Source organism: Pan troglodytes, chromosome 6 (genome assembly GCF_028858775.2).
Source record: "Pan troglodytes isolate AG18354 chromosome 6, NHGRI_mPanTro3-v2.0_pri, whole genome shotgun sequence".
Taxonomy (NCBI): Eukaryota; Metazoa; Chordata; class Mammalia; order Primates; family Hominidae; genus Pan; species Pan troglodytes.
Genome location: NC_072404.2, coordinates 145,975,799 through 145,999,717, shown reverse-complemented (window position 1 = coordinate 145,999,717; position 23,919 = coordinate 145,975,799). Strand labels below are relative to the sequence as shown.

The 23,919-nt window shown below is 38.8% G+C and overlaps 1 protein-coding gene across 3 annotated transcripts in view; it reads left to right on the top strand.

Annotated features, from left to right (window-relative positions):
* The window catches only part of COPG2 (COPI coat complex subunit gamma 2), a 164,698-nt gene that overhangs the window by 32,216 nt on the left and 108,563 nt on the right, over positions 1-23,919 (top strand). For all 3 annotated transcript variants that reach the window (XM_519383.9, XM_024358044.3, XM_054687707.2), the window contains exon 6: positions 21,613-21,688. In XM_519383.9, coding sequence (XP_519383.3) covers positions 21,613-21,688 — 76 coding nt within the window. The remainder of the gene's footprint in view (positions 1-21,612; positions 21,689-23,919) is intronic.

Genomic DNA, 23,919 nt, shown 5'->3' with positions numbered 1-23,919 from the left:
CAGCACAGCAGTCTGAAGTTGACCTGGGATACTTGAGCTTGGTGTAGGGGGAGGGGTGTCTGCCATTACTGAGGCTTGAGTAGGTGGTTTTCCCCTCACAGTATAAACAAAGGTGCCCAGAAGTTTGAACTGGGTGGAACCCACTGCAGCTCGGCAAAGCCTCTGTAGCCAGACCGCCTCTCTAGATTCCTCCTCTCTGGGCAGGGCATCTCTGAAAGAAAGGCAGCAGCCCCAGTTAGGGGCTTATGGATAAAACTCCCATCTCCCTGGGACAGAGCACCTGGGGGAAGGGGCGGCTGTGGGCACAGTTTCAGTAGACTTGAACGTTCCTGCCTGCCGGCTCTGAAGAGGACAGCAGATCTCCCAGAACAGTGGTCAAGCTCTCCTAAGGGTCAGACTACCTCCTCAAGTGGGTCCCTGACCCCTGTGCCTCCTTACTGGGAGATACCTCCCAGCAGGGGTCAACAGACACCTCATACAGGAGAGCTCCAGCTGGCATCTGGCAGGAGCCCCTCTGGGACAAAGCTTCCAGAGGAAGGAACAGGCGGCAATCTTTGCTGTTCTGCGGCCTCTGCTGGTGATACCCAGGCAAACAGGGTCTGGAGTGGACCTCCAGCAAATTCCAGCAGACCTGCAGCAGAGGGTCCTGACTGTTAGAAGGAAAACTAACAAACAGAAAGGAATAGCATCAACATCAACAAAAAGGACGTCCACACAGAAACCCCATCTGAAGGTCACCAACATCAAAGACCAAAGATAGATAAATCCACGAAGCTGAGGAAAAACCAGTGCAAAAAGGCTGAAAATTCCAAAAACCAGAATGCCTCTTCTCCAAAGGATCACAACTCCTTGCCAACAAGGGAACAAAACTGGACAGATAATGAGTTTGACGAATTGGCAGAAGTAGGCTTCAGAGGGTAGGTAATAACAAACTCCTCAGAGCTAACGGAGCATGTTCTAACCCAATGTAAGGAAGCTAAGAACCTTGAAAAAAGGTTAGAGTTGCTAACTAGAATAACCAGCTTAGAAAGAAAATAAATAACCTGATGTAGCTGAAAAACACAGCACGAGAACATCGTGAAGCATACACAAGTATCAATAGCCAAATTGATCAAGTGGAAGAAAGGATATCAGAGATTGAAGATAAATCTAATGAAATAAAGTGTGAAGACAAGCTGAGAGAAGAAAGAATGAAAAGGAATGAAAAAAGCCTCCAAGAAATATGGGACTATGTCAAAAGACCAAACCTACGTTTGATTGGCGTACCTGAAAGTAATGGGGAGAATGGAACCAAGTTGGAAAACACTCTTCAGGATATTATCCAGAACTTCCCCAACCTAGCAAGACAGGCCAACATTCAAATTCAGGAAATACAGAGAATATCACAAAGATACTCCTCGAGAAGAGCAACCCCACAACACATAATTGTCAGATTCACCAAGGTTGAAATGAAGGAAAAAATGTTAAGGGCAGCCAGAGAGAAAGGTCGGGTTACTCACAAAGGGAAGCCCATCAGACTAACAGTGGATCTCTCTGCAGAAACCCTACAAGCCAGAAGAGAGTGGGGGCCAATATTCAACATTCTTAAAGAAAAGAATTTTCAACCCGGAATTTTATATCCAGACAAACTAACCATAAGTGAAGGAGAAATAAAATCCTTTACAGAGAAGCAAATCCTGAGAGATTATGTCACCACCAGGCCTGCCTTTCAAGAGCTCCTGAAGGGAGCACTAAATATGGAAAGGAAAAACAAGTATCAGCCACTGCAAAAACATACCAAATGGTAAAGACCATTGACACTATGAAGAAACTGCATCAACTAATGGGCAAAATAGCCAGCTAGCATCATAATGAAAGGATCAAATTCACATATAACAATATCAACCTTAAATGTAAACTGGGTAAATGCCCCAGTGGAAAGACACAGACTGGCAAATTGGATAAGGAGTCAAGATCCATTGGTGTACTGTATTCAGGAGACTGATCTCACATGCAGAGACACACATAGGCTTAAAATAAAGGGATGGAAGAATATTTACCAAGCAAATGAAAGCAAACAAACAAACAAACAAACAAAAAAAAAACAAACAAAAAAAAACGGGTTGCAATCCTAGTCTCTGATAAAACAGGCTTTAAACCAACAAAGATCAAAAGAGACAAAGAAAGGCATTACATAATGGTAAAGGGATCAATGCAACAAGAAGAGCTAACTATCCTAAATATATGACATATAAATGCACCCAATGCAGGAACACCCAGATTCATAAAGCAAGTTCTTAGAGACTTACAAAGAGACCTAGACTCCCACACAATAATAGTGGGAGTCTTTTAACACCCCACTGTCAGTATTAGACAGATCAACGAGACAGAAAATTAACAAGGATATTCAGGACTTGAACTCAGCTCTGGATCAAGCAGACCTAATAGAAATCTACAGAACTCTCCACCCCAAATCAACGGAATATACCTTCTTCTCCACACCACGTTGGACATATTCTAAAATTGACCACATAATTGGAAGTAAAACACTCTTCAGCAAATGCAAAAGAACAGAAATCATAAGAAACAGTTGCTCAGACCACAGTGCAATCCAATTAGAATTCAGGATCAAGAAACTCACTCAAACCATACAACTACATGGAAACTGAACAACCTGCCCCTGAATGACTACTGGGTAAATAACGAAATTAAGGCAGAAATAAATAAGTTCTTTGAAACCAATCAGATCAAAGATACAACGTAACATAATCTCTGGGACACAACTAAAGCAGTGTTTAGAGGGAAATTTATAGCACTAAATGCCCACAGGAGAAAGCAGGAAAGATCTAAAATCTACACCCCAATATCACAATTAAAAGAACTAGAGAAGCTAGAGCAAACAAATTCAAAAGCTAGCAGAAGACAAGAAATAACTAAGAGCAGAGCAGAACTGAAGGAGATAGAGACACAAAAAATCCTTCAAAAAATCAATGAATCCAGGAGCTGGTTTTTTGAAAAGATTAGCAAAATAGATGGACTGCTAGCCAGACTAACAGAGAAGAGAGAAGAATCAAATAGACACAATAAAAAATGATAAAAGATATCACCACTGATCCCACAGAAATACAAACTACCATAACAGAATACTATAAACACCTCTATGCAAATAAACTAGAAAACCTAGAAGAAATGGATAAATTCCTGGACACACACACCCTCCCGAGACTAAATCAGGAAGAAGTTGAATCCCTGAATAGACCAATAACAAGTTCTGAAATTGTGGCAGTAATTAATAGCCTAGCAACCAAAAAAAGCCCAGGACCAGACAGGTTCACAGCCGAATTCTCCCAGAGGTACAAAAAGCAGCTGGTACTATTCCTTCTGAAACTATTCCAAACAATAGAAAAAGAGGGACTCCTCCCTAACTCATTTTATGAGGCCAGCATCATCCTGATACCAAAACCTGGCAGAGACACAACAAAAAAAAAAAAGAAAATTTCAGGCCAGTAACCCTGATGAACATCGATGCGAAAATCCTCAATAAAATACTGGCAAACCGAATCCAGCAGCACATCAAAAAGCTTATCTAGTATGATCAAGTTGGCTTCATCCCTGGGATGCAAGGCTAGTTCAGCATACACAAATCAATAAATGTAATCCATCACATAAACAGAGCCAATGACAAAAACCACATGATTATCTCAATAGATGCAGAAAAGGCCTTTGATAAAATTAAACACCCCTTCATGCTAAAAATTCTCAAAAACTAGATGTTGTTGGAACGTATCTCAAAATAATAAGAGCTATTTATGACAAACCCACAGCCAATATCATACTGAATGGGCAAAAGCTGGCAGCATTCCCTTTGAAAACAGGCACAAGACAAGAATGCCCTCTCTCACCACTCCTATTCAACATATTATTGGAAGTTCTGGCTAGGGCTACTAAGCAAGAGAAAGCAATAAAGATATTCAGATAGGAGGAAGTCAGATTGTCTCTGTTTGCAGATGACATGATTGTATATTTGGAAAACCCCATCATCTCAGCCCGAAATCTCCTTAAGCTGATAAGCAACTTCAGCAAAGTCTCAGGGTACAAAATCAGTGTGCAAAAATCACAGGCATTCCTATATATCAATAATAGACAAACAGAGAGCCAAATCATGAGTGAACTCCCATTCACAATTGCTACAAAGAATAAAATACCTAGGAATTCAACTTATAAGGGATGGGAAGGACCTCTTCAAGGAGAACTACAAACTACTTCTCAAGGAAATAAGAGAGGACACAAACAAACGGAAAAACATTCCATGCTCATGGATAGGAAGAATCAATACTGTGAAAATGGCCATACTGCCCAAAGTAATGTGTAGAATCAGTGCTATCCCCATTAAGCTCCCATTGGCTTTCTTCACATAATTAGAAAAAAACTACTTTAAATTTCATATGGAACCAAAAAAGATCCCACATAGCCAAGACAATCCTAAGCAAAAAGAACAAAGCTGGAGGCATCACGCTACCTGACTTCAAACTATACTACAAGGATACAGTAACCAAAACAGCATGATACTGGTATCAAAACAGATACATAGACCAACGGAAAAGAACAGAGGCCTCAGAAATAACACCACACATTTACAACCATCTGATCTTTGACAAACCTGACAAAAACAAGCAATGGGGAAAGGATTCCCTATTTAATAAATGATGTTGGGAAAACTGGCTAGCTATATGCAGAAAACTCAAACTGGACCCCTTTCTTACACCTTATACAAAAATTAACTCAAAATGGATTAAAGACTTAAATGTAAGACCTAAAACCATAAAAACCCTAGAAGAAAACCTCGGTAATACCATTCAGGACATAGGCATGGGCAAAGACTTCATGACTAAAACACCAAAAGCAATGGCAACAAAAGCCAAAATAGACAAATGGGATCTAATTAAACTAAAGAGCTTCTGCACAGCGAAAGAAACTATCATCAGAGTGAACAGGCAACCTACAGAATGGGAGAAAATTTTTGCAGTCTAGCCATCTGACAAGGGGCTGATATCTAGAATCTACCAAGAACTTAAATTTGCAAGAAAAAAACCACCCCATCAAAAAGTGGGTGAAGGATATGAACAGACACTTCTCAAAAGAAGAGATTATGAAATAAAGCTCATCATCACTGGTCATTAGAGAAATGCAAATCAAAACCACAATGAGATACTATCTCATGCCACTTAGAGTGGCAATCATTAAAAAGTCAGGAAACAACAGATGCTGGAGAGGATGTGGAGAAATAGGAATGCCTTTACACTGTTGGTGGGAGTGTAAATTAGTTCAACCATTGTGGAAGACAGTGTGGTGATTCCTCAAGGATCTAGAACCAGAAATACCTTTAGAGCCAGTAATCGCATTACTGGGTATATATCCAAAGGATTATAAATCATTCTGCTATAAAGACACATGCACATGTATGTCTATTGCAGCACTGTTCACAATAGCAAACACTTGGAACCAGCCCAAATGCCCGTCAATGATAGATTGGATAAAGAAAATGTGGCACATATACACCATGTAATACTATGCAGCCATAAAAAAGGATGAGTTCATGTCCTTTGCAGGGACATGGATAAAGCTGGAAACCATCATTCTCAGCAGACTAACACAGGAACAGAAAACCAAACACTGCATGTTCTCACTCATAGGTGGGAGTTGAACAGTGAGAACACATGGACACAGGGAGAGGAACATCACACACTGGGGCCTGTCTCGGGGTGGGGAGCTAGAGGAGGGATATCATTAGGAGAAGTACCTAATGTAGATGACAGGTTGATGGGTGCAGCAAACCACCATGGCACATGTATACCTGTGTAACAAACCTGCATGTTCCGCACATGTATCCCAGAACTTCAAGTATAATAATAATAAAAAAAATCATTGGTTCATCTCAGTAGCAGAATGGAGATGTCAGAGGAACAGGTTAGTGAATTTAAAGATAAACCAGTAGAAATAAATCCCAACTGAAAAGAGAGAGAGAAAAAAGAAAACAAAAATAAACAGCCTCACTGGCCTGTGAGACTGTATCAAAGGGCCTAACATTTGTGACATTGAAGTCTCTGAAGAAGAGGAGAAAATTATTGGTGCGAAAAAAAAATTTGAGAAAATAATGACTGAAAACTTACAAATTTGGAGAAAGATAAATTTACAGACTCAAGAAACTAAGTGAAACTTAGACAAGGTAAATTCAAAGGACTCTGCTCTCAGTCACTTAATGAAACTGCTGAACACCAAAGATGAGGAAAACTGTTGAAAGCACCAAGAGGAACATGATTCATTACATAGACACATCACTGTGGGTTTCTCATCAGAAAATCTGGAAGTCTAAAAACAGTGGAACACCAACTTTAAAGTGCTGAAAGAAAGGAAGTGATGACTCAGAATACCATATCCACTGAAAATATCTTCCAGGAATGAAGGTGAAATAAAGACTTCCTCAGATGTAGGTAAACTAAAAGGTATTTGTCACCAGCAGACCTGCTCTACAGTAAATATTATAGTAAATGAAGTTTTTTCAGGCTGAAGGGAGATGACACTAGATTGATCCCACCAAAACAACATATGGATAGTACTTAAAGAAAACAACAACAGCTGAAAACAACTGTCAATCCAGAATTCGATTTCCAGTGAAAATAACTTTCAAAAGTGAAGGTGATAAAAAGGCAATTTCAGACTTAAAAAACGCTGAAAGAATTTATCTCTGACAGAGTCACATTAATTATAAAAGGGATTTTTTTTCACCAGGATGAAAATGATAATGAAGATACGGATCTATGCAAAGAAATGAAGAATACTGGAAATGTTAAACTGAGTAGATAAACAAGAAATTTTCCTTGTTTAAGTAATTTTAAAAGTTAATTGACTGCTTAAAGAAAAGTCTTAATTTAGTATGGAGTTTATAACATGTAAAAATAAAATCTGTGACAAAAATAGCATGAGGCAAAGAAGAGAAATGGTACTTTATTACTATGAAGTTTGTATCCTCTTTATGAAGTGTTTTAGCCCTTGAAGAAAATCTAATAGGTTAAAGATTTACTGTATAAAGCCACCACTAAAATAACAATGCAGAATTATAGCTAATAAGCCAATGAAAGAGTTAAATAGAATCATAACATATATTCCACCCAAAAGAAGGTTGGGGAGGAAAAGAAAAGGGAACAAAATTCAGGCCAGGTGCAGTGGCTCACACCTGTAATCCCAGCACACTGGGAGACCGAGGCAGGTGGATCGCCTGAGGTCAGGAGTTGGAGACCAGCCTGGCCAACATGGCGAAACCCCATCTCTACTAAGAATACAAAAATTAGCCAGGTGTGATGGCACGTGCCTGTAATCCCAGTTACTCGGAGAATCATTTGAACCTGGGAGGCAGAGGTTGCAGTGAGCCCAGATGATGCCACTGCACTCCAGCCTGGGTGACAGAGCAAGTCTCCATCTCAAAAAAAAAAAAAAAAAAAAGAAAAGAAAAAGAAAAGGGAACAAAAACCAGATGAGATGAATGGAAAAGAAATAGCAAGATGACAGACTCCAACCCAACCATATCAATAATTACATTAAAGGCACCTATTCTAAACACTTCAATTAAAAGGGAAAGATGGCTAGATTGGATTTTTTTTAAGAGATGGGGTCACTCAGTGCAGTGACATGATCATAGCTCACTGCATCCTTAAACCCCTGGGCTCAAGCGGTCCTCCCAAGTAGTTGGAACTACAGGCATTAGCCACTGTGCCCAGCTCAGATTGGATTTCTTAAAAAAGCCAAATCCAACTTTATGCTGCCTATAAAAACATACCTTAAATATAAAGAAACAAATAGATTAGAAGTAAAAAGATGAAGCAAGATATACCATGCTAACTGTAATCACAAGAAGCTGTATGTCTTCAGATAATGTAGACTCCAGAATAAATAATATTACTAGGGATAAAGGGGTCAACTTACCAAGAGGACAAAGTAATATTGTTTATGGAGCTAATAACAGAGTTTCACAGTGCTTGAAACAAAAATTGGTAGAATTGAAAGGAGAAATCAACAGATCCACAATTAAAGCTGGAAATTTCAGTACTCATCTCTCAAAAACATAGAGCAAGTATACAGAAAAATTATTAAGGAAAAACAATTTGAACAAGAAAACTGAGACTCTTTGTTTGCTGATGACATTATCTATGTAGAAAATTTGTGGAATCCAACAAAAGCTACAGGAAGTAATAAGTGAGCTTAGCAAATTTGCAGAATACAAGATCAATATGCAAAAATCAATTATGTTGTATATACTTGCCAAGAGCAGTTGTAAGTTGCAATTAATCCTGTTTACAGTAGCATCAAAATATGAAATACTTTGGGGTGAATCTGATGAAAGATGTATAAGATATGTAGACTAAAAACTACAAATCATTGGTGATAGAAATTAAATAAGACCTAAATAGGGGCTGGGTGCGGTGGCTCAAACCTGTAATCCCAGCACTTTGGGAGGCCAAGGCAGGTGGATCATGAAGTCAAGAGATCAAGACCATCCTGGCCAACATGGTGAAACCCCATCTCTACTAAAAATACAAAAATTAGGCATGGTGGCGCGTGTCTGTAATCCCACTACTTGGGAGGCTGAGGCGAGAGAATCACTTGAACCCGGGAGGCAGAGGTTGCAGTGAGCTGAGATTGCGCCATTGCACTACAGCCTGGGCGACAAGAGCGAAACTCTGTCTGAAAAAAAAAAAAAAGGAAAGGAAAGAAAGAAACAAAATGCTAGTAATTAAAAACAGTAGCAGAGATGAAGATTGCTTTCAGATTCATTCGTAGACTTAACACAGCCAAAGAAAGAAGAAATGTACTTGAAGATAGGTCTATAAAAATGCCTAAACTGACACACAAGAAGACTTCCTAAAAAAGAATTCCAAGAGCTGAGAGAATATCAAACAGACTAGCATATGTAGAATTCCAGGAGAAGGGCTAGGCGTGGTGGCGCAAACTTGTAATCCCAGCACTTTGGGAGGCCGAGGTGGGTGGATCACCTGAGGTCAGGAGTTTGAGACCAGCCTGGCCAACTTGGCAAAACCCCCTCTCTATTAAAGATACAAAAAATTAGCCAGGCATGGTGGCATGTGCCTGTAGTCCCAGCTACTCGGGAGGCTGAGGCAGGAGAATTGCTTGAACCCGGGAGGCAGAGGTTGCAGTGAGCCGAGATCACACCACTGCATTCCAGCCTGTACGACAGAGTGAAACTCTGTCTCAAAAAAAAAAAAAAAAAATGATAATAATAATAAAATTCCAGAAGGAGAAAGGAGAGAGAAAGCATTTGAGGTAATAATGGCCATTTTTTTCCCCAAAATTAATTACAACAAAATGCATGTCCAGAAAGCTCAAAGAACACCACATGGGACACATACACATACCTCTAGGCATATCAGTGAAACTGCCAAAAAGAAAATTTAAAAAGAAAATTTTAAAGGTACCCCCCCAACAAAAGGACAAAACATTATACAGATAGAAACAGATTATAGTAGACTGTTTTTTTCAGAAAACATGCAAGCTAGAAGACAATGTTGTGTCAACTGATAATTTTATACCCAGTGAGACTATCTTTAAAAGGTGATAGAAAAGTAAAGACTTACTAATTTATGAGACAGCATCTTGCTCTGTTGTCCAGGTTGGAGTGCAGTGGCATGACTCCTGTGCTCAAGCAGTCTTCCTATCTCAGCCTCCTGAGTAGCTAGGACTACAGGCGAACACTACTATGCCTGACTAATTTTTTATTTTTGTTTTTGTAGAGAGAGGTCTCATTACGATGCTCAGACTGGTCTTGAACTTCTGGCATCAAGTGATCCTCCTGCCTCGGCCTCCCAAAGTGCTGGGATTACTGGGATGAGCCACTGTGCGCAGCCTAAAGACTTTCTTACACAACAAAAACTGATAATTTATTGGTAGCTGTCTTACTCTGCAAGAAATGTTAAAGGATATTCTTCAGATAGAAGGAATATGATACCAAGCAGAAACTTGGAGCTACACAAAAAGAACACTGGAAACAAGCCAGGGCAAAATCACATTCACTTTTTTCCTTTTGAAAAATTATTCTGGACAATAGCTGTATGTCTAAAACAAAAAATAGTAGGGTAATGTGTTTAAAGCATATATAAAAATAAAATATATTAGAACAATTGCACAAAGAATAGAAGGAAAGTATTGGGAATATACCCTTGAGAGGTTCTTATTCTAGCCATGAAGTGATACTCTTAGTTATTAAGTAAAGATATAAATTATAAACCCTGGGGCAAAAACTAAAAAAAATTTAAAGAAGTATAAACAATAAACTAGTAAAGGAAGTAAAATGGAATAATAAAAATAGTTGGTACCAAAGTTATTAAAGGAAAAAAGTGTTCAGTTAACCCAAACTCAGGCAGAAAGGGGGCGAGGGTAGAGGAGATGGGCAGAGAAACAAAGACCAGATGGAACAAATATAAAACTAGCCAGACCACAGACTGATTTGAGGAATAATAAAACTGTAGTCTCCTGCAAAACAACAACAAAAACAGAAACAGAAAACAAACTAACAAGACCACAGATTTCAATCCAGTCATAATCAGTAATTATATTAATAATGGATTGTCTAAACACACCAGTTGAATGACATGTATGGACTTCTAGTTGGTTGAAGACAATGAAGGCTGTATACTAATCAATGCCTCAAAATCTCCCTAAATGATAAGAAACAATTTTACAACTACAGTTGTTCTTGGTAAAACTACATCCTCAGAGTTATTTCAATTCAGAGAATACTGAAAAGTATGAAACCACTTTGAGTAAAAAGAAAAACTGACAAATGCCAGTATGGTAATTCCTCATCCCTCCCCTGAACCGCACCCCGCCCCCTGAACCACACCCCCCACCCCCCGCATCCCCAAAGTCTTTGGGGCAAGCAGTGGCCAACCACTAAGGTTGTAGATAGATAGTAGAGGGAGGTTAGCAACCACCAGGCAGGAACAACAACTAGAAAGATTAAAGTTGTTGCTGTGGGTAGTGACTATCTGGGGCTGGTGTCATGAAGACGGTGAAAAGAATTGACCAAGACGGGTGTAGGTAAAGAAAGACGGATTCTTTAAAAAAGTGGAAACGTGTTGCTAGGGTGCAATGGCCCAGTCAGCAAGAGTGGAGCTGACTTCAGGGAGACAAAGGCTTGCCTGGGATTTTATAGGATGGTGCTCTTGCTGTGCTGAAGAGGGCTTTGTGCAGTACTGATAACGCCAAGGTTGCAGTTAGCTAACTTGCATTTTTCTATTAGCTGATGGTCTAGTGATAAGTTGGGCATAGGAAGATTGTGAATTATTTGTGCAGGAGGGCTGTGTGTCCTAGACCATGAAGAAAGGCGGACTTACAGCTTATCTGCGTTCTCTTTTTGCTTTTCCTTGGTCCTGCCAGCCTGACTTCTTTTCCCTGATTAGGACTCCACAGTTGTAATTCAGAAAATACTAAAAAGTTAGTGGGGAAGATAAGAGCATTTACTATAGGAAACGGATTTCAAAGTGTACTTGATTTAAAGATTTAAGCACAATAGAAAAGCCTGGGCAACATGGTGAAACCTCATCTCTACCAAATAAGGAAAATACGTAAATTACGTGGGCATGGTGGGCATGCTTGTGGTCCCAGCTACTCAGGAGGCTGAGATGAGAGAATTGCTTGAGCCTGGGAAGTGGAGGTTTGCCATGAGCCAGTATCGTGCTACTGCACTCCAGCCTTGGCAACAGAGCGACCCTGTCTCAGAGGCTAGACATACAATTTAAAGAGAAATACTCAACATAAAAGGGCAAGTGTAATTTAAAAGGACCAGCACAACATAAAGGGACAGTGTTCCAAACATACACTTCTCCAGGAGAAAAAAGGCAAAAAGGAAAAAAGAAGTGCCTTTTGGCAATCAGGTGTCAATGGGAAAAGGAAGGAAAGGTGGATATTTAGGGTCTTTCAAGGTCTAAGTGTAAGAGTTAAAGAAAGAGGAAAGAAACATGAAAAGCAGCTCAACAGTCAAAGATAGGTTTATTTTGGAGAATAAACATGAGAGGGACTTCTGGCCGATTTCGTTCAGGAGCGCTCTCTCTTATAGACTAAGAGTATTTATTAGCCAGGCATGGTGGCTCACGCCTGTAATCCCAGCACTTTGGGAGGCCGAGTTGGGTGGATCATGAGGTCAGGCGTTCGAGACCAGCCTGGCTAACAAAGTGAAACCCTGTCTCTACTAAAAAATAGAAAAAAAAAAAAAATTAGCCTGGTGTGGTGGCAGGCACTCGGGAGGCTGACATCTCTCCAGCCCGAGGGAAGTTGTCTCGGGGCTGGCATGTCTCTGGTCAGGGAGCGGTTTATTTTATGGTTGGAATGTTTCTGGTTGGAGATGTCATTTGTGATTTATGGTCATGCTGAATTTGGGGGAAAAAAGGCAAATCACTACATAACTACATATCAGAATCTATAGACTATATAGCACTGCAAGATGACTGTAGTTAACAGTTATTTATTATGTATTTTCAAATAGCTCAGAGAGGATTTTGAATGTTCCCAGTAAAAGAAATGATAAATGTTTGAGGAGATGGATGTGCTAATTACCCTGATGTGATAACTATGCATTCTATGTATCAAAACATCACTGTGTACCCCATCAGTATATACAATTATTATGTGTCAGTTAAAAATAAATTATTAAATCTATATGGTGAATTAAAGGAGTGATCAAAGAAAAACTCATTGCAGTAAATACCTTTTATCAATGAAAAGGAAGGAATAAAAAGTGAATTAAATTCTTAGCTCAAAAAAACTAGGTAAAGAACAACAAAGTAATTCAAAAGAAAGCACATGATAGGAATTAGTATAGATAAAAACAGAAATTAATGAGGAAAAAATAGAAAAACATATCTAATTATTAAATCAAAATCCTATTTTTGAAAAAATTAACAATATAAATAAACCCGTAAGCTAAGTTGGTAAAAAAAAAAAAAAAAAAAGGAGAAAGCATAAATATGCAAAATAAATGACAAGGGAGAAACAGAAGAAATGTAAAAATCAAAAGACAAATTTGTAGTCTTTGAAATAAATTTGAAATTTAGATTTAATGGATAATTTTTTAGGCAAATACAGGTTGTCAAAAATGACCCCCCTTTTTTTTTTAATGGGGAAACACTAGAGGCATTTCCACTAAGATCAGGAACCACAGCAAGGATGTTCATTATCTTCACTGCTATTCAACATTGTGCTGGAGGTATTTAGCAATGCAGTTAGGCAAGAGAAACCAAGTTGAAACATAAGAATGAGTTAACAAAGAAGTAAAGCTATCTGTTTTTAGATGATGTGATTGAATACCTAGGAACCCCAGATAATCAGTAATAAAATGAACTCAATAATTTAGTGGGACAGCAGGATATAAAATTCATATATAATAATCAATAGTCTTCTTATTTCTCAAAAGAAGATATACAGACAGCCAACAAACATATGAAAAAATGCCCAACATCACTAATCATCTGGGAAAAGCAAATTAAAACCACAATGAGATACCACTTTATTTCTGCCAAAATGGCCGTAATTAAAAAGTCAAAAAACAATAGATGTTGGCATAGATGTGATAAAAAGGGAACATTGTTACACTGCTGATGGGGATGTAAATTAGTACAACCATTATGGAAAACAGTATAGAGATTCTTTAAAGAGTTAAAAGTAGAACTGCCATTCGACCCAGCAATCCCACTACTGGGTATCTACTCGAAGGAAAAGAAGTCATTATATGAAAAAGACACATGCACATGCATGTATATAACAGCACAGTTCACAATTGCAAAGACGTGGAACCAACCTAAGTGCCCATCAGTCAACAAGTAGATTAAGAAAATGTGGTGTGTATATACACCATGGAATACAGCCATAAAAAGGAACAAAAGAATGTCTTTTGCAGCAACTTGGATGGAACTGGAGGCCATTATTCTAAGTCAAGTAACTTGAATGGAAAACCAAGTATCATATGTTTAACTTACAGGTGGGAGCTAAGCTACAAGGACACAAAGGCAAAAGAATGACATAATGGACTTTGGGGCTTGGAAGAGGGGAAGGTTAGGAGGGGGTGAGGGATAAAAGACTACATATTGGGTACTGTGTACACTGCTTGGGTGATGGGTGCACTAAAATCTCAGAAATCACCACTAAAGAACTTATCTATGTAACCAAAAACCACCTGTACCCCTAAAACTATTGAAATAAAAAAGTAAAAAAAATCAATAGTCTTCATAGAAACAGCACATAGAGGACATAATAGTAGATAGACAGAACCCCATTTACAACAACAACCAAAAAGATTAAACACTTAGGAATACATTTGACAATAAATGTACAAAACTTAGAAAAAATATTAAGCCCCTTACTCTTGTCTGAATGTTTGTGTCCCCCCAAGTATGTATTTTGAATTCCTAACCTCCAAGTTCATGGTGTTGGGAAGTGAGGCCTTTGGGGGTGATTAGATTATGAGGATGGAGCCCTTGGGATTGGAATTAGTGCCCTTATGAAAAGACTGCAGAGAGCTAGCTAGTCTCTTCTACCATGTGAAGACACAGCTAGAAGAGATGCCATCTGAACCACAAAACAGGACCTTGCCAGTCACCAGATTTGCCAGTATCTTGATCTGGGACTTCCTAGACTCCAGAATTATGAAAAATAAATGTTTATTGTTTATAAGAAACCTAGTCTGTAATATTTTGTTATAGCAGCCCAAATAGACTAAGATATTCCTGAAAGACTCAAAGTATACTTAAACAAATATAAAGATACCTTGTTCTTTGAAAAAAAAAATTGTTTTATTTTTCCATTTTTTTCCTTGAGACAAGGTCTCATTATGTTGCCCAGGCTGTCCTCAAACTCCTGGCTCAAGCAATCCTCCCACCTCAGCCTTCTGAGTAGCTGGGGCCGTAGCATGCACCACCATGCCCAGAGTTATTGCCTGTTTTTTAATAGGCCAACTCAATGTTATAAAAATTTTATTCCTCCCTAAACTAATTTATAAATTCAATGGAATCCCAATGAAAATACCAGCAGACCATATTATGGGAGTTAGGCAGGTTGGTACTAAAGTTCACGTGGAAAATGTAATGTGAGAATAGCTGGGAAGTCACTGAAAAAGGAAAACCATGAGGGATTGGGTAGAGGGGAGAGGAAGCTAGCTCTACTAGTCAGTAAATCTAAGGCGTGTACAATTAAAACAGCATGGTACTGGCACATGAACAGACTAACAGACCGTGGAATAAAATTGTGTGGTGACTCTATAATGTGGTCACCTTGGTCAGACTGATCTACGTTTTTCAGATACAATCTGATACAAATGGAAAGTACAGAATTAGACCCATGGAATAGACTAAGACAGCATCCCATCTGTACCCCAAATGTGAATTAGAGACCCTGGTTCCTGGGGCCAGTGTTTTTCAGGTGTGAAAAGACAGAAGCATTTAACTCATTGGCTCTTGATTCCTGTTGGTTGAGGATTATCTTTAGCACAGAAATACCCCACACTTCAGGATTATATATGTCTGAGTGACACGTTGGCAACCACAGGCAGCTGACAGTCCCATGTCAGAGAAGTCAGGGCCACAAACTGAGCCAGTTTGCATATTTGGAATGATGATCACTGTTAGGTCACTTTGGATTCTTCATTCTAGTGAAGGTAAGGAAAGTGCTACCGTACTCATAGAGGTCATTGACCTTGATTCCTGTCAGGAGCTAGGATCATTTCTGTATAATGGTGGCAGAAAGGACTCTGTCTAGAATTCATGGTATTCCCTTGAGTATATTTTGGTGCTTTCTTGCCTCTGACAGTGGTGGTAGGGGTAGAGAACAATCAGTGGTTCAATCAGGGTGCACCCAACATGGGGCTTACATCCTTTGGGATAAAGGTTTGAGTCAACTATTGGAGAAGTAGCCAAAACCAGATAAAGTGCTGGCCAGTGGGGAAGGAAATGTAGAATGGGTGGTTTTAGGAAGGAGATGATGAATATCAATTATGGCCTTGAAATTCGTTGTAGCAGCAAGGATTGAACTATGTTCCACTCACCTTCCTTTATTTAGTGTTTTGTAGAAATAGTGATTGCTACCGTCTTGAAGCCTCCATGATAGATTAGACTTAATGGAGGACATGAACAAATTTGAGGGATGGAAAGGGTAGACTGTATTGGACACCTCTTTTGAGCCACTTCACATGGTCTCAGGCCTTATCTTTTATTCCAGCTGTGGCATCATGAGCAATTCTTTTGGGGCTCAGCTCACTGGCATTGTTACTGCCTTACTTCAGGTATGCACTGAGTGTTTTTTGCCTACTCAGATTCACTTGCAGCTCACGTGTATACTCCCCAGAAGTATGGGGGAATTAATACTCTGGGGTTAACATTCAGCCAGGGGCTAACAGTTAGTGGTTCTGAGATGTATTTCATAAGGCTCCTCGGAAGATTGCTCATTAAATAACCAGTTGCCAGCATCAGTGACCCACTCAAGGAAAGGTCTTTATATTGTTTTTACCTCCTTCCCTGTTCATTTCCCTGTCATTCACTTCTCCGTCTGAACACCTTCCTAAATAAACTACCTTTATGCAAGCCTTTGCTGTCAGGACAGCCAAAGCTATGACAGAGGTATAGAACATGGGTTGACAAGCTATGGTACATGGCCAAAACCATGTAAATAAAGTTTTTTTGTTGTCTTTTTTTTTTTTTTTGAGATGGAGTCTCGCTCTGTCTCCCAGGGTGGAGTACAGTGGCATGATCTTGGCTCACTGCAACCTCCATCTCCTGGGTTCCAGTGACTCTCCCACCTCAGCCTCCCGAGTAGCTGGGATTACAGGTGTGCGCTGCCACACCCAGCTAATTTTTTGTGTTTTTAGTAGAGACGGGGTTTCACTATGTTGGCCAGGCTGGTCGCAAACTCCTGACCTTGTGATCCACCCGCTTCGGCCTCCCAAAGTGCTGGGATTACAGGTGTGAGCCACTGCGTCCGGCCAGTTTTTTATATTTTTAGTAGAGGCGAGGTTTCACCACGTTGGTCAGGCTGGTCTTGAACCCCTGACCTCAAGTGATCCACCCGCCTTGGCCTCCCAAAATGCTGGGATTACAGGCGTGAGCACCGTGCCCAGCTGTAAATAAAGTTTTGTTGGAACACAGCCACACTATTTCTTAATGTATTGTGTATAACTGCCTTTGTGCTGCAGCTACAGAATTGAGTAGTTGTGAGGAGATCATATAACCTGTAAAGTCTAAAATATTTACAGAATAAATGTGCCATTCCTGTGCATTGATTTCCCAGTGCTGCTGGAACAAGTTACCACAAACTTAGTAACTTAACAAATCTGGTGGCTTAAAACAACACAAATTCTTTTACAGTTCTGGAGGCTAGAAGTCTAAAATCAGTTTCACCAGTTTGATGTCAGAAGTATAGGCAGAGCAGGTTCCTTCTGCAGGCTCTAGGGCAAAATCTGTTTTCTTGCCTTTTCTAGCTTCTTGAGGCTACCTGCATTCCTCGAATCCTAGCTCCCCCTTCCCATCATTCCAGTCTCTTGATTCGTTGTCACATATGCTTCCTGTATCAAATCTCCCTCTGCCTTGCTCTTATGGGGACACTTGTGATTACATTTAGGACTCACCCAAATAATTCAATATAATTTCCCCATCTCAGTGTCTTTAACTTAATCACATCTGCAAAGTACCTTTTGCCATATAAAGTGCATTTAAGGATCTAGGGAGTAGGACTTTGATGTCTTTGGGGGCTGCTGTTTAGCTTACCACAGGCTTCTGTCTGGTCCCTAAAGATTTACATCCATCCTACATGCAAAACACATTCACCATATTGTAAAAATCTTCCAAAATCTAAACCCAGTGCATTAACTCAGGTCTAAAATCTCGTTAAATATTATAACTCAAAAGTCCCAAATCTCATAATCTAATCATCTAACTCCAGTATAGGTGAGTTTCTGGGTATGATTCATCCCAAGACAGAATTCCTCTTTATCTATGGACCTGTGAAACTAGCAAACAAGTTATGTGCTGCTAAAATAACTGTGGTGGGACAGGCATAGAATAACAATTATATACATTCCCATTCAGAAAGGGAGACAATGAGAGGAAAGAAAAGAGTCACTAGCACCAGACAATTTTTAAATTTAATCAGGTAAACTTTTAGGTTTCAAGGGTTGGGAATAGTCCCTGTGGCACCCAGCTCCACTCTATGGGCCAGAGGGTTGTGTATGTATTGTGTATGGCTGTTTTTATGTTACAGCAACCAAATCAAGTGGTTGTGGGGTAGTCATATAGCCTGCAAAGCCTGAAATATTTACTAGATTGTTCCCTGTCAGAATGTATGCTTGTTGAGGGCAGGAGTCTTTGTGTCTTTTGCTTGCTAAAGTATCCTAAGTGTCTGGAACAGTGTCTGACACTTAACAGACACTCATTGAAATGCTGAACTAAAAGAAAAAAATTTAAGCAATTTAATAGAGATGAGAGGGCAAAACTTTTGACATTGCTGAAGTAGTAACCCTATTTATAGATAAAACATTAAAAAAGAGAACTTTTAAAAACATAGCTATGTATTAAAATAAATCTACATATTAAAATAGCATACTGTATTCCAATAAAAATTGTAACAGAATGACTGACACCAACATGCATCTTGGTTAACTTGTACTGTGGAGAGAAACAAGTAATTTTTAAGACTTCTGGCAGAAAAAGCTAGTCATTTAAAAGTGAGAAAAACTAAGTCCGACTTCAGCCATTCATGGCAGTTTTCAGTGTCAGAAAAGAATGGGGACAGTGTCTGCAAAGTTTTAAGAAACAGAACATGTGATACAAGAATAATACAGCTAAGCGAATTGTCATTCAAGTACAGGGACAACAAGCAGACTTCCACACTGGAAAGAATTCAGGGACCATAACACCTGTGAGCTTTTCTTGGAAAATAAAATTAAGCATTGAAGTTATATTAAATCAAAAGAGTGAATTCTGTAATAGAGGGGCTACAGGAAATGAATTACCAGTGAGCATTGAATGTATTCAATTACAGAAGTAGGGTTAAACTACTATAGAAATTATGATTAAAGATAGAATGTAAATGTTATAATCCATGATAATACAAAAAGAATAATACAAAAATTTGGAGATACACGGGAGGGCAGATGAGAGAGGAGAAAGCTTATGTGCATTAATTTATTTGCTTTCATAGCTTAACTCTTTTATCTAAAGTTTTATGGCAGCGACAAAAAGAACTAGAATGTAAATCTCCCATATTTCAGAGAGAAAACACATTCACTTAGGAAAACAAAAGACACTCTTACATCTGTATTGTCCAATAAGATAGCCATTAGATACATATGGCTGTTATAGTGAACATTAATTGAGCTTTTGTAAAATTGAAAATTCAGTTCATTAGTCACACTAGCTATATTTCAAGTGCTCATTAGACACATTTAGCTTGTGGCTACTATACTGAATGATGGAACATTTTCCATCATTGAAAAAAGTTCTGTTGGATAACACTGCCTTATAGGAAACAAAGAAAGTACTAAAAATAGAGATGTAACACAAAACAAATTCATAGAATTAACACCAGACATTGCCTATTAAAAGAAATACAGATTAGTTTAAAAATAAAATACAGCTAACTATATGCTACATATTGTGATGTATATAAAACAAGGCAAAGCAAAATTTGAATATAAAAGGAGGGGTGAAAGCACATAAGGCAAACACTACTGAAAGGAAGCTTGGGTGAAGGTATTAATAATTAGAAAATTGAATTAAATGCAAAAAGTTTTGAAGGAGACAAGAATGAGGTACTTTATCCAAAATGTGGAGGAACTGTCATGAATTATTTATTAATGTAACACCAAAGTACATAAGCCAAAAATCACAAAAAATGTAAATAGAAACAAAATAGTATCAGCCTTTGTTTTAAAAAGAAGGAAAAACCTAAGGGTAAAAAAGATATGAATAATATACTTGATACAGATTGATTAATACTTATGAAAACCTTACCTTTATAATAGAAAAGTCACCTTTATAAGTATTCATGGAACACTTACAAATTATTCAGCATTCAGCCCCTGAAAACCTGTTAATTCTAGAATGTGGAAATATAGTAGAGACTTATTCTGTCATTACAATGCAATCAAATGATACATTTATTTTGAGAAGAAAATGAACAGATAGTACCCAGATATGTCAAAATGGAAAAATAAAAAGAAAACCTCAACTTTTGGGACAGTATATAAGTAAAAATTGAAATTACAGAATATTTTTAAAATCTAATGATGAAAACCTATGAGTTCAACTAAAGCTATGGTCAGAGGAAAATTCATAGTCCTTGGCACTTAAATTAATGAACGAGTGTATTGTTCAGGGCTCCCCATTGCTGACAGTAGAATCTAGTTCATAGATCCTCTTGGACATCCGGAAAACCAAGCTTGCATCTGACAGAGCCAGAAAGAGTGCATCAGGGAAAAATGCCCACGCTACAAAATTTTTTAAGTGCAGGACACTTCCAAAAAAAGTCTTTTTTTTTTTTTTTTTTTTTGAGACAGGGTCTCACTCTGTCACCCAGGTTGGAGTACAGTGGTGCCATCTCAGCTCACTGCAACCTCTGCCTCCTGGGTTCAAGCAGTCCTCCCACCTCAACCTCCCAAGTAGCTGAGACTACAGGCACACCCCACAACACCAGTCTAATTTTTGTATTATCTGTAGAGACGGGGTTTAGCCATGTTTCCCAGGCTGGTCTTGCACTCCTGAGCTCAAGTGATCCTCCCACCTTGACCTCCCAAAGTGCTGGGATTACAGACATGAGCCACCACACCTGGCCAAATTGCTTTCCTAATTGAAAAAGAAATGAAGGACTATCAGTCAAAACTTCTTCCTCTTGGTTTCCTAATGGAGGGAGTCAGAGTTGTAGACCATTTTGGATTATGTGAGAGGAGTTGAGGAAGTGGAGAGATTGATAGCAGTAGTATAAATGCATGGGGAGCTAAAGAAGGGAGGGTAAAAGGTTAAAAACCTCTTTAAAGCATGGACATGGAATTTTGTAGCTAGTTCACACCTCTGCCTGTTTTTGAAGCTCAGCAGAAAGGTCTGAAGCAATTGATAATTTTAGAAAGCCATGCCAAAGAGAGATACCTCTTGAGTTAATTATTTTTGTTAATTTATTTTTAAAAGTTATGTCTAGTCTGATGGGATTTTAGGATTTGGGGGTATGTCAGACTAGGACTCTTTATACCATTGTCCTTAGTTTATCTTTTATGCAAATTATCAGTATCTAAAATTATGGGGAAGGGGTTGTTTTGTTTACGTGATTATCTTTCTTCCTCCCAGAATGATAAGTTCCATGAAGGCAAAGGACTTTTTGCTTTTTACTAATTTTGCTCATTGCTTTATTCTTGAATTAGAACAGTCTTCTACGCAGTAGTCTTAGCACATATACAAAGAATCTGCTCCATAAATATTTGTTGAATTAGTAGCTGCATTAAGATAATTATGGGACAATTGGAAATTGTCTAGGGGTGAGCTCCATGGGAGAGATTTTAATTGATCTTAGGTTAACCAATTTGATTTTTCTTAGTCTGACTAAAGACATGACTGGAAAAGAAGATGTATACCGAGGCCCGGCCATCAGAGCTCTCTGCAGGATCACCGATGTAAGTTATCTGTTTCACTGAGTTACCAAATGGAACACTATGTTTATCTGCAGGTGGCCATGTAGATTTAGTAGGATTTCCTAGTCTGACTTTGTGAATTTTCAGTATAAGAGAAACATGATCACCAGAAAGGCTTTTGTGGCTCCAGGCTTTCTTTTTTCTTCAGATTTTTTTCCTTTATTTATGTTAGTCCATTTTCTCTCTTTATTTGCCCCCTTGAACTGTTGTGGTGAGGGTACATTGCTTGCAGGAAACAAAAACCCATTCAAATTTATCTTAAAAAGCTTTATTATAGGACACAAATCTCAGAATTTGAGGTGAAGCTTATAGGTAGACACCAGGGCAAGAAATTGGGCAGCTTTAAGAATTCAACAGCAGATTTTTTTTCTTTTTCTTTTTTGAGTCGGAGTCTCGTGCTTTCGCCCAGGCTGGAGTGCAGTGGCACGATCTTGGCTCACTGCAACCTCCGCCTCCCGGGTTCAAGTAATTCTCCTGCCTCAGCCTCCTGAGTAGCTGGGATTTCAGGCACCCACCACCACACCTGGCTAATTTTTTTTTTTGTAGCAGTTTGAACAAACTGAAAACTTTATTCTTCTGTGTGAGCTGAACTCAAGTTTCAGAATAATCATCGCCATGTGGGAGGCTTTTTGTTAAAATGCAGACGAAATCTCAAAATACTGTATTTATATCTGCCTTCCACTGCTGCCAATATAGTAAGCATCTCCTACACAATCAACAATAAACAGCAAATGATGCAGTTCATAGAGTATTTTGCACTTGGAAAAAAATATATATCTGAATTGTAAAAAGAAGTGTTTGGATTTTGTATGTCTTTTTTGTTATTGTTAAAATACTAAATGAAACTTCTCAGCCTGGCATCTTTTCCTCTATCTCAATAGCTTATCCTAGAGCCAGAAAAAGCCTTGAGGAGACAATGTCTTCTGGCTTCCAGATAAAACTTATCCAAATTTTTTGGCAACTCATCCCTAATGATTTTAAAATTTGAAAAGGCTTGTCTTTTTGTCTATCCTTAAAAGCAATATCAAGTATTATGTCCTAAGGGGGATCTAAGGAGTGGGGGAAATTTATTGTTCCTCTTCACCACAGTACAGTCCACAACCGCTGGCTGGCCCACACGTGGCTCAGCACTTCCCTAGTCAGGGTGTCCCACCTCTAGGAAAGCACCAGCACTGAAGGTCACCCAGTGTCATTCTTTGTATGCAGTACACTCTTGGCCACCAAACAGTATTGTGAAATACAGATCATTCAGCCGCTACCACCATCGCTACTCCTACAGGGCACAAGAAAGCAATCTCCAATCTCTTTTAAATAAACAGTCCTAACTTCTAGGCTCAGAGATGATAGATAAAACTTAGCTGTTGCAATTATATAATTCCCTGAATTATGAAATTTTATTGGATTTAATATCTACACGATATAGCCATTTAAGAGTATAACTTGAGGAAAAAGGAAAGATCTACCTGATCAAAAAACATGTTGGGGTGGCCTATCAGAATCTTAAACTTCCTCTTTAGCATCTATAATGAAGACATAGATGAAGTGCATTCATTCCATAATTACTGAGCTCCTATTATATGCCAGGCACTGAGCACCTGCTCATCAGCTCATTGACAATAGCCATGCTCAAGATCCACACTCCTCATGTAACTTTCTGATTATAATTGATCTTCCCAGATAAGATTTCCCCAACAGGAGCGATAATCCAGTTCACTTGGTGGCTATAAGTATAAAAGAATGCACTGGCATTCTGTTATGTACATAACTTCCTATGAGTTTGATTTAATGTGACAAAACATGAATACCTTTGTGTGAACTGACAAAATCCACTTCTAGAACTGCAAAGCCAAGGACCGTATCCATGACCTTCATGCTACACCAACTTGGAGCCATCCTTTTTGACTTCTCTCATAACTCACTTCTATTCCAAGAACAACAAGTCTTCCTCCTTACTTCCTAGGACATTTGCTTTGGTGTCTCAAAATAATGGATAGTCAGGGACATTGGAGTTCGGATATGCCTATATTAAGAAGTCTTCCAAGTGGGGTAAATGAAGATTTTCCTAGGGTATGGTAAGACTGCAAGGAATACCCAGGCAATATCCTCAGATCTGTCTGAGGAGAGTTTTAAAGGAATAAATTTCCAGATCTTCAACTTCCCTATGAAATATTTTCTAAAACCAGGCCGATGCCCAGCTAATTTTTGTATTTTTA